Source organism: Gracilinanus agilis, chromosome 4, assembly GCF_016433145.1.
Source record: "Gracilinanus agilis isolate LMUSP501 chromosome 4, AgileGrace, whole genome shotgun sequence".
NCBI classification, from domain to species: domain Eukaryota; kingdom Metazoa; phylum Chordata; class Mammalia; order Didelphimorphia; family Didelphidae; genus Gracilinanus; species Gracilinanus agilis.
In genome coordinates, this window is record NC_058133.1 from 132,965,392 (window position 1) to 132,977,331 (window position 11,940).

Genomic DNA, 11,940 nt, shown 5'->3' on the forward strand with positions numbered 1-11,940 from the left:
GTCATAATTCCAAATTGCCTTCTAGAATGGTTTGATCAATTCACAACTCCACCAGCAATGCATTAGTGTCCCAATTTTGCTACATCCCCTCCAACATTTATTATTTTCCTTTACTGTCATATTGGCCACTTCTGCTAGGTGTAAGATGGTACCTCAGAATTGTTTTGATTGGCATGTCTCTGATCTGGAGGAATTTAGAACATTTTTTCATATGATTATTGATAGTTCTGTTTTCAGCGTATGAAAACTGCCTATTCATATCCCTTGACCATTCAACAAGTTTTTATTAAACACTTATAAGGTACAAAACTTTATACTGGGCATTAGAGAAAGTGATAAAAACACAACCTTTTCTGCCCTTAAGGAGCCATGTTCTTCACAGCACACAAGTAAGTAAAGTACAGTGTAAATTCAAAGATATGGGAAACCTTAAGAACTGGAGAAGAGGGGGAAGTTCAGAAAGGACTGAATATAGAAAGTACACTTGAGCTGAGCCTTAAATTCAGCCAGAGACTTTTCAAGAATAAGAAATGAGAACTTATTATATGACATTCACAGGAAAAACCCTTTGTAAAATGTGTACTGGGAATATCAAATAGGCATATTTGGCAGGAACACAGAGTATATGGTGAAGAATAATGTAAAACATCTAAAAAGAATTTGGAAACAGATCGTGAAAAGCTTTAAACACCAAATTTGTATTTTATCCTAGAAAAAGTATGGAGCCAATAAAGCTTCTTGATCAGAGGAGTGAAATAGTCGGGCCTTGCTTTAAAAAATATCATTTCAGCAGCTTTGTGGAGGATAAATTAGGGTGGGGCTGGGAGTAGTCTCTGAGGAAGAAATAAGATATTATCAATGAATTTTTTCAGTGATTCAATAATCTCATCCATATGGTATTCCCAGCATACTGTAGATTGGAAACTGCCCATTCCTTCACATTGTGAGCAGTTCTTATCCATACTTTCCCATTATCTCCAAAGAAGAACTATCCAGCAAGCTGAAGTTCTTCTAAGTATTAAAATTTCTTGGGTATCAGTGAAATATTCAAGCTTACCATGAGCCATGCCACCATTTTCTTAATGATATCCTTCATATCACTTCTTGCATGAAAGTGATTCTTGGTACTATGCTGCAGCCCACTTGTGCTCTCTATCGCCCACAGAGTCACCTACTTTAGAGATGCTTGTGAGTTCATATCATTCTGTGATTTACAACAGGAAAGAACTGATGGGAAAATAATGATTTTCTTAGAAGCTGAAAAATCTTTTCTATTCTTTTATTTGTTTCTACCTTGCTAATACTAATTTAGTATTTAGTGGTAAGATTTTACCCCTTCTGTCATATTTAATTACTTTCCTTTGGTTTATAATTTTTAGGAAATTGTTTAAATAGGTTTCTGTATCAAAGAGTACCTTGGTGGCATTGAAAATAGTTTCTCAACTATAAGCAGACTATAACCTAACTGTTCTTATAGCTAGTCCGCCTTTTTCTTCCTGCTCAGTTCTGGGCCCAGCTCATTGGCTGTTTGTTGTACTTACGAAATATTAATGTAGTGATAAATGACCTCTGTGGCCTACAAATCCAACTGCATTTGCTAGTCTGGGCAATAGGCATTCCTCATTCACTTTATGAACGGAGGGTTGTTAGACCAGTCTCCTTTGAGTGGCTGTGGATCTCATGGAAGTAACCCTGCCATATTCTGGGATTTGGTGAAATTTGCAGTTTCATGTACAAATAGAGGAATTTACCATCCATATAGAATGCCCTGTCAATTTGGGTTCTGCAAAGAATATCCTCATGTTTCCTTGTTTTATGCCTAGCTTGCTATTGATAATGGTTATGAACTATCAAGGAGATTGCGATGATCTTAATATGTATGTGGTAGGCAGTTTGTTGGAGAAGACTTTTGTTGCCTTTTTTTTAAATCCTTACTTTCTGTCTTAGAATCTATATTTAATATCTGTTCCAAGATAGAAGAGTGGCAAGAGCTAGACAGTTGGGGTTAAATGACTTGCCCAGGGTCACGCAGCTAGGAAGTATCCAAGGCCAGATTTGAACCCAGGACCTCCCATTTCTAGGACTGGCTTTCTTTCCACCAAGCCACTGGTTTGTTCTGCTGAATTAAGATACTTTAAAATAAATGACTATAAACTTTAAAATAAAACACTATAATCCTTCAGTCATTTTGCCTTTAAAGTGTTCTTCTCTTGTAGATAGTCATTGTCAGTAGGGAGATAGTACAGTATAATAGAAAAAACCCTGGGAATTATATGAACTGATTTCAAGTCTCATCTCTGCTTCTTACTACTTGTGTAACCTTGAGTAAGTCATTTAAACCCTGTGGACCTCAGTTTTCTCATCTGTAAAATGAGGGGGCTGTACTAAATGTTCCCAAGTTCCATTCCAGCTTCAAATCTATGATCTCATTATTGTATATCCTGTCTCATATTTCCATTAAGGCTATCTCTGATATGTTCAAAACTTATTCTCAATGATTTTAGAGATGGGAGAAAGTAGGCCTGTGAATTGGTAGTTGCTGATGTTTTTTTCATCTTTTTTTATTTTATAATAATGCCATTCATGATTGTTTTCCCATTCATTTAATACCTTCCCCTTTGAGATAGCTTGAAAATCAATCCCTGAGTACTTTCAAAATTGTCACCTTCAGCACAGATTCCTTTTGTGTATATTTTGTATGGTTGACTCACTCTTCTGACTTCATCTTAAGTGACATATCTTCTTATTCCAGTAGCACTTATTCATTCAGATACCATGGTAATTGAGTATAAGTGCAATTTCAAGGTCACTGATTATGAGAAGAGGTCACTGTAAAAATGGTGATAATATGTTCTAGTTTAATGTATTTGTTGTCCTTTTTTTGTTTTTTTTTCTATAAATATACTCAGGGTAATTTGGCCTAGTTAATTGTTTTTCACTCTGCTTTTTGCTATTTTAATGAGCAGTACTGCTAATGATTTTCCATTCTCCACCATAATGTTCTGAAAATGAACTCTTAACTAGCTATAACATTTCTTTTCCTGGCAGAGAAGTCAAATACTGGCTTGCTAAAGTTTTCTATAGAAAATTTGGGTCCCTTGCTGGGGAGATTGTTTTGTGTCATTCAGAAATCTGTATGAAATATAGTAAGCAGAGGCTTACTTTATCCTTGTGTCAGTTTTCAGAGTCAGCATCTTAATTAAATACAACATATTAGACCTGTTAACATTACATGTAATGCCTTCTCTTTGACCCTTTCTTTTAGTTTGGTATTGATTTTGGCCTCTGCTCTAATGAATCAGTTAATGAACTATTTACCAATGATACTCAGAAATAAATCCAATATCATTAACCAATAATTTCTTATCCATGAGATATAACCCATTTCATTTTTTAAATTATGTTTTTTAGTGCATTCCAGCATCTTCCAAATTTCTCTATTGAGGAAAGTATTTATCATAGATGGATAAAAGGATTCTGCATAATCTGCAGCTGTTCTTCCTCTCTCATTTGTTCCAATACCATGTTTTTCAACATGTTTTGTGCTAACTTTTCATATACCTATCTTGCATTAATGCCAAATGTCAAAATATCTTTTGCTTTAGTTTAGTTTAAAGAATCTTGTCAAATTCTTTGTAGAATTTCTCTTTTCTCTGTAGTAAATGTGAGTGCACAAGCTGCAGTCATCTTCATGATGTTCTTTTTGCTTGTGCTCATAATGAACACTAACGGGCAAGATACCCATTTATCCCATAAATTATTTATGTTCTCTTGGGCATATGATTATTCTAACTAATTTATTTGCCTCTTCAAGGAGAATCTGAGCCATCCTTCCATTTAGATATAATTTCTTATCTTTTGGCTTCATTTATTGTGTGAGAAGTGATATTAATGTGGTTCAGTTCCTTTATTAGTCTGTCAAGCTGTTAATTGTTAGACAAAGATCTCACATATCAACAGTTTTATGTATATTTACAGTCATTCCACTCTAAGGTCTGAGGGCCATTTACTTCTGTATTTGTTTTCCAATAGGCTGCCATGGCAAACGGTTTCAGCACCTACTGGTTAACATGCTAGTTGTAAACCTATCGGTTTTTATAGCTAGGCTGATCTTTAAAGAATAAGCATGGAAGGCAGCTGGGTAGCTCAGTGGATTGAGAGCCAGGCCTAGAGACAGGAGGTCCTAGGTTCAAATCTGGCCTCAGACAACTTCCCAGCTGTGTGACCCTGGGCAAGTCACTTGACCATTGCCTAGCCCTTACCACTCTTTGCCTTGGAGCCAATACTGTGTATTGGCTCCAAGACAGAAGGTAAGAGTTTAAAAAAAAAAAAAAAAAAAAAAGAATAAGCATGGTCTGTTGCTAGAACCAAACGGAAAGCTTCTCTAGCATAGTGTATATATAACCTATCAGAGCTTTCACCCTGATAGTATACTTTGCAAAAGAATCATTTAATTCCGTTAGTTAAAAAGTACCTGGTCCAAAATATCAAAGGTAATTTTTTTCAAATATTTAATGAATAGATTATTCATAAACATAAGGGAATGAAGAAGGCTACCTAATACCTTTTACAAAGCAAACAATTCCATTTTTTTTAATCGGGTAAAAACAAAAATAAGAAATTTGAGAAAGTTTACCTAATAAATAGATAATATTGCTTTAAAAAAAGACTAATCAAATAATATAGTACATAAAAATTATAAATCATATCTAAGGGGAGATTTATACCAGATGTATAAACCTATTTCAATATTGGGAAAAAACCTCATACCTCATAGGTTCACAGATTCAGAATTGGAAAATCCTTAGAAGTCATGTGCTCCAACTTCCTCATTTTACAGATTCAGGGATTTGAGGGATAGATCTTTTAAGTGACTTACTCAAGGTCTCACAGGTAGATAATAAGTGGCAGGGCTGGGATTTAAACTCAAGTCTTATAATTCCAAACTCAGTGCTCCTTCTACTATACCATGCTACATATAATTCTAAAAACAGGAAAACTCAGAAAAATATTACATTAATAGATATAAAAATAGGCTTAAAAAACACAAATTTATTCCTTGATAATTGTTTTAAAATAGAATTACTTTCCTCCAACTTAATAAAAAGAATCTCCTTGAAACAAAGAGACAATAGTGATTGAATGATTATTCCATGTCTCTTTAAATAGAAGTTGCCACATTGATTTCACATAGTGCTAGAAATGCTAGTTAGTGATAATAACCTTAGAAAAAACAGAAGACTGAAATTGTTGTTGATTGTCATAATAGATTACTTGGAAAATCCACTATTCTCAAAAAAAGGGGGGGGGTTCTTCAAGATTCATGATGTAAATTTTTAAATCATTTGCTTTTTTGCATGCACCACAACAAAAGACTGATTAAAAAAAACATTTGTTTAAAGAAACTCAGTTTGCAGCCTAGAACATTAAATATTTTGTCATTTTATTTGGCCTTTATAAAGGAAACCTTAAAAAATTTTTTTTGACAAAAAAGTCTAAATAGAGAGCTTTTATTGTTCATAGATGAACCAGAAAAATAGAGTAAGAATGACAATACAGTCTATATACAGATTGAACATGATACTAATAAAATAATTAATGAGCTTCTTTATAGAATTGTAAAATTATAATTAAATGTTTGTGAAAAGCTAAGCTGTTAATGGAATATTATTGTCCTATACAAAATCACAATGACAAGAAATTCAGAGAAACCTAGGAAAATTTGTATGCACTAATAGAGAGCAAAATAATAAAACTGAGAGAACATTTATACACTGACCACAACCATGTAAATGAAAAGATCATGGAAAGGATGTCAAACTCTGAGTAACAGAAAAACTAGTGAATATATAATGAAAAATACTTCCTCCTTCATGACAGACATGTGGGAGACTAGTAGAATAGCATTTTGTATACATTGACAACATAATTTCTCAATCAAGAGATTTTTGCTAAACTTTTCCTTTTTTAACAAGGTTAAGAAAGTGGTTGCTGAAAAGACATCAATAGAATGCCCCCCCCCTCCTTTTGAAGAAAAGCCTAGCAAGCAAGAATATAGAGAAGATAATAGAAACTAATAAAAGTAATAGAAACTAACAAAGACTTGTACTTCCACACCTTAAAACACATTTCAGGGTATAGCTGTAATCAAAACTTTATGATGCTAGAGGGGAAATGGCTAACTAGTGGAAAAAATAAATATTTCAAAACTAGAGTTAAATGATAGTGTTTAATAAGCCTTCAGAAAAATAAAAATCAAAGAAAGAACAGTCCATTAATACAGCAGAGAAAAGGAGTTGCCAATATGGTAGAAAATAATTTTGTCACATTCCTCATACTATACTTTATTTTCATGCAGTTCTTGTCCATTTTTTATACCATATACTTTAAATTTCATCTGGATCATGAACATAAGCATAAGAGAAATGGAAGAAAATGGTATATAATATGTTTTAAATGAGTTAGATGGATTATATTTTTAAAAGCTTTAAAATAGAAAAGAATATAATGAAATAAAAAACAGATTCAGAAAATAATTTGTAGCAAATAAAATGTAAAAGCTTAAAAATCTAAAATTTTTAAAGAAACTGAAAGTAATGAAGGATACCATCTAGCCCTCAGTAGATGCATGGTCAAACTGTATAAACAACCACTTTAGAAAGGAAAAAACCTGAATTATAAATAATGGTCTGAAAAAAATGTCCAAATTCACTAATCATCAAAAGAGCCAAATCTGGCCTCAGATGTTCCCTGTGTGACTCTGAGTGTAACCCCAGTTGGCTAACCCTTACCACTCTTTTGCCCTGGAACTGATACTAAGTAATCTAAGAAGTTAAGGGTTTTTTAAAAAAGAAAAGAAAGGCAAACAAAATATTACCTTTACTCATTTGCCAAGTTTTGCTTATTGATTTTGTTTCCATAGCATCTCATGCATCTATCTCATTTTCTCTCTTCAACCACCATTCTGGTTCAAACCCTCATCATCTCTTGCCTGGACTACTGCTTTCTTAATTGTTGGGAAATTTTGTTTACATTGAGCTAGGATTTACCTCTCCAAATTTCCCCCATTGCTTTTTTGTTGTTGCTGTTTGGTTATTTATTTTTGAACTCTTATTTTCTGTCTTAGTAGCAATTTAAAAACAGAAGGGCAGGGGCTAGGTAAACAGAATTAAGTGTGACTTGCCCAGGGTGACACAGCTAGGAAGTATCTGAAGCCAGATTTCAATTCAGGCCCTGATCTCCAGGCCTGGCTTCTCAATCCACTGAGCTACCTAGCTGCACCTCCCTAGCCCCTCATTGCTTTTTCTTTATTTCCTAGCTAAGCAGAACAAGTCCAATCTTTCTTCCTTGTGACAAGTCAAATCACTAAGCAGTTATCAAACACTTACTATGTGCCATGCATTGTACTAAGCAAAAATGTAGACTGTCCTTGCTATCAAGGCACTTATACTCTCAAAAGGGAAGACAACACATAATAGGAATCTGACAAGTTGGAGGAGGGGTGTTCTCATGGGAACATGATGATGAAGTCTGGAGTGTCAGAAGCAGAGCCAGGAGAGTAACGAAGCATGACTGGCCTCACCATTCTTCCAAATGGGGTTCCAAAAAGAACTCACCAATGGGAGAAGGGTTCTGCAAAGGTGGAGATTTTCAGGATGAGAAAGCCACAGGGGATGAGGGAACTTCTCAAATGAGAAGGCAGGTAGGGAATAGTGATAGAGTCCAGAGAGTCAGAAACAGAACTGAGAGAAGATAGTGATTCAAATACTTGAAGACATCTTTCACCCCTAAGAAAATTGATAAGGCTATAGAGGGAGTAATTGGTCAGCTGTTATTGACAAATCTCTGCCCTCTCCCATCCACCCTCCACCCAAAGTGTAGGCCTAACCATATCACATCTCTCCCTCCTCCCCATAAATATATTCCAGTGGTTCCTTGTTACCTTTGTTGACAAAGCATCTTAACTTTTTTTTTTTTGCAATCAGGTGAAGCCTGTGGACCTCTTATCAGAAGGATATTCTTAAATGAATAAAATAAAATACATAGGATTACAAAAGAAATAAATTATATTGAAATATAGTTAACTAAATATTTAAAAACCAAATCCACAAACCCCATATTAAGAACCCAGCTCCAAAATCAAATACTGACTTCTCTTTGGAACCTAAAATCCTCTACAACTAGGATCCATCCTTCATTTCTAGCCTTAATATGCATGACTCCTCTTCATGAAATCTCTAATATAAACTGGCCATTTCATAGTTTCTCCTGCAAGATCATCTGCTATTTCTGCACCTTGTACAGACTTCCCTGTGCCTTGAATGTATTCCCTCCTCACCTCTGCTTCTTACATTCACTGTTTTCCTTCAAAGCTCAGCTTAAGCACTATCTTCTATGTGAGGCCTTTCCTGGTTACCTCAATTGCTAGTGCTTTACCTCCCCCCAAATTTGTATTTTGTATTTAACTTATGTGTTCTTATGTGTACACATATTACTTCTAATAGAATATAAGCTTCTTGACATCAAAGAGCTTTATTTTTGTCTTAGCATTCAAAGTCTTACATAGTGCTGGTATTTAATAAATGTTATTAATTGAATAATAGCACTATTAAGGAATTAGGTATATGCCCCAAAAGAAGTTTCTAATGATATCAGAATCTTTAAAAATGATACATCAGTGTAATACAGAGTATCATAATGATATTAAGATAAATATGAGAAATAAAAATCCATATGAAATAATACAGGACCAAAAAATTGGAACCAATAGACTAAAATACATATGAGTTCCATCTATATAGAAGGAAAAGCATAAACATGCAAATAAAGATTTTTTTTAAAACATTTCAAATAAAGATTTATAGACAGTGACTCAGAGAATCTCAGAGCTGGAACAGGTTTCAGAGGCCATCTAGGTCAACCTGTACAACATACCCAAGGAACTGGTATATGCTTGAAGACCTCTAGTGATAGGGAATCTATTGCCTTCTTGTACCATATGTCACAGAGAAAGTGTCAGCCTGCATTGGTAGAAATTTCCCCACTCGGGAATTCCCTATGCCAATTAAATCACAGGTCCTTTATCTCTAGACTAGACAGCTAAGGTCCCTTCCAACTCCAGATCCCTACTCCCTTGATCACATTTTTGGCCAACTTGGAATCAGTCTCTCTGAATTTAGCTAGATTGATGAAGTCTGACCCAAGACCATATTCAAAGCCAGAATTTAGGCATTGACTTCAAGAACTCAGGACTGCTTCCTTCTGATATGAGACATTAAAAGAGAACTTTAGTGGAATAGAGGCATTGCAGTTCTTTTTAAGTTGTGAGTTTTTTTCTCTATCAATCAATCAGTAAGCATTTAGTTAAGTACCTACTTATGTGCCAATTATGCTAGATGCTGAAGATACAAAAACAAAAGTGAAAATAGTTCCTTCCTTCAAGGAATTTTACAATCTAGCCAGAGAAACAATGCATACATAGATAAATATGTACAAAAAAGATGCTAGATGATTGGAACCTGGTTAGTAGGGAGACATTTAGCAGCTTCAGGGATCTAGAAAAGGCCTTCCAGAGAAGATAATACTTAAAATGAGCTGTGAGGGAAACCAGGGATTTTGAGAGGTGGGTGTGAGGAGGGTAGGGGGAATAGCCTTTTCAAAGAGCTGTTAGGAGGGAGGGAAGTTCCATTTGTGAAGAATGTAGAATAGTTTTAACTAGCCAACAGAATGTGTAGAGAGGAGTAGTGTGCAGTAAGACTGAAAAGATAGGTTGGACTCATGTTGTGAAGAGATTTAGATGACAGTTTATATTTGATTCTGGAAGTAATAAAGACACACTGGAATGTATTGAGTAAGAGAGTCAGATTTTAGGAAAATCAGTTTGGCAACTATGTGAAGAATAGATCTGATAAAAGAGAAGTTTGAACCAGAGAGATCAATTAGGAGGCAATTGCAGGAGTCCAAACAAAGGAACTGGGGGCCTGAACTGAGTGGTGGCTATTTGAATGTAGGGAAGGAAACAGATGGAAGAGACATATAGAAATAAGATTTGCAAACTGAGGGTATGTGGATGTGAGAAGTAAAAGATATCAGTGTAGTCATTTAGCAATGAGTGCTAGCACATATTAGGCTATGTAGATGTAGTAAAACTTTCTTCTTTTTGTGAGAATCTGTGATTTAATAAGTGTAGGCACTTCTAAAGCAGACTAGCAATTGTTCTGTAGCATGTGGTCTTGGAAAGGCTTGGTTCAGTGAGATATCTAGTGGCTTGTCCAATGTCACATGGCCCATATATGTCGATCAGGACTTGAATTCATGTCATTCTGATTCTGAGGCCATCTCTCTAACTGCTAAGTCCCTCTGCCTCTGCATAATAACCATTTGTTTATAGTAACATTAACCATCTCCTAATAATAATTTAAACCACTATCCTTTGAATAATATAAAGTAGAGAAGTAAGGTTATTTTATTAAGGCACTTAGGCTGCTTGAAATTTTAGTCTGTAGTGCTATTGATGGTTGCCTTTTCTATTATAGGAGAGAGTCAGAAAGGAGAAATCATTCATTAGCTCGTCATGCGGACATCCTTGCTGCTGTAGAAACAAGGCTCTCACTGTTGAATATGACTTTCATGAAGTATGTGGATTCCAATCTCTGTTGCTTCATTCCAGGAAAGGTAAAATAATGATTTACCCTAGAACGGGAAACTTAAGTATTACCAAATGGTAGACCCTGTTTTTGTAAAATTATTTTGGCAAAATGCAAGATTTTGCTGTTTTCATCAGAAATTTCCTCTATCACTCAACAAGTTTCTATTAATTGGTTTGTTTGTTTGGTGTATATATTTAAGTCCCTCTCCAAGTATGTAATCTTTCAACTAATCAAAGGGCTTAGTGATGTCCTAAATCTCTTAATGTTCCTATCAATAGAATTTGTGTTTTGTTTTTCATATTATACTTTAAGGAAAAGTGTTTCAGAAAGGCACACTATAGGTTTCCAAACCTGAAATTAACAGGCAGGATCTGGGGAGGATAAATGCTTAATAGACACACATTCAAAACTAAATCCAACTGATATTTAACATAGAAATAGATATGTCCTGTCCCATTCATTAATATATTTCTAAAATATATTGTCAGTGATATATATACACATATATATATATATGCCTTAATTGTCCCACTTAGATAAAATAAGATAATTTTTGTAAATCACTTAGCAATGCCTGCACATAGAAGAATATAAATGTTAGTCGTTATTGTTATTATTGTTACTTTGTGACTTCAAGTCCATATGATCTGAAGTCAGGTAGACTTTAGGAAAAAGAAGAGGAGGATATGAAGTTGAAGCTTTTTTTTGTTGCTTATTGGAATTTTTGCAAAAAGCCTTGATAAGGAAAATGGTTGAACTAATAGTTGATGAAAGTTTAGGGATTATATAAATGTTAACTTTCTCTGCTACCATTTTATGGTCTATGGATAAAAGACAATAGAAGTTGTCAAATTCTGCTCAAAAGCTTACTTTCTGTGTGACCCTATGTGATTTGGCCAATGTCACACAGATAGTAAGTAGCAAGGCAGCACCTTTCATTTCAAATCCAGTGTTCATGAAATTTTAACAGTAAAATCTTTGACCTCAGGTGTTTATATACAAATGTACAAAGTACAGGTAACAAAGTAAACTCTAGCAACTGATTGAGGTAAATTTGACCTTTCACATAGCCCTAAAAACTGACAGGATGGGATTGGATGATAGGTGGAATGATGACTGGAATATAGTTTTAGCAGGCTATAATCTTATTCAAAAAGAAGTAGAATATGGGGGCAGCTGGGTAGCTCAGTGGATTGAGAGCCAGGCCTAGAGACAGGAGGTCCTAGGTTCAAATCCGGCCTCAGACACTTCCCAGCTGTGTGACCCTGGGCAAGTCACTTGACCCTCCCCC

The 11,940-nt window shown here is 34.8% G+C and overlaps 1 protein-coding gene across 1 annotated transcript in view; it reads left to right on the forward strand.

Annotated features, from left to right (window-relative positions):
- FBXO28 (F-box protein 28) overlaps positions 1 to 11,940 on the forward strand; it is an 84,349-nt gene that overhangs the window by 35,842 nt on the left and 36,567 nt on the right. Inside the window, exon 3 of the mRNA XM_044676895.1 lies at positions 10,536 to 10,674. Within this exon, the coding sequence (XP_044532830.1) occupies positions 10,536 to 10,674 (139 nt within the window). The remainder of the gene's footprint in view (positions 1 to 10,535; positions 10,675 to 11,940) is intronic.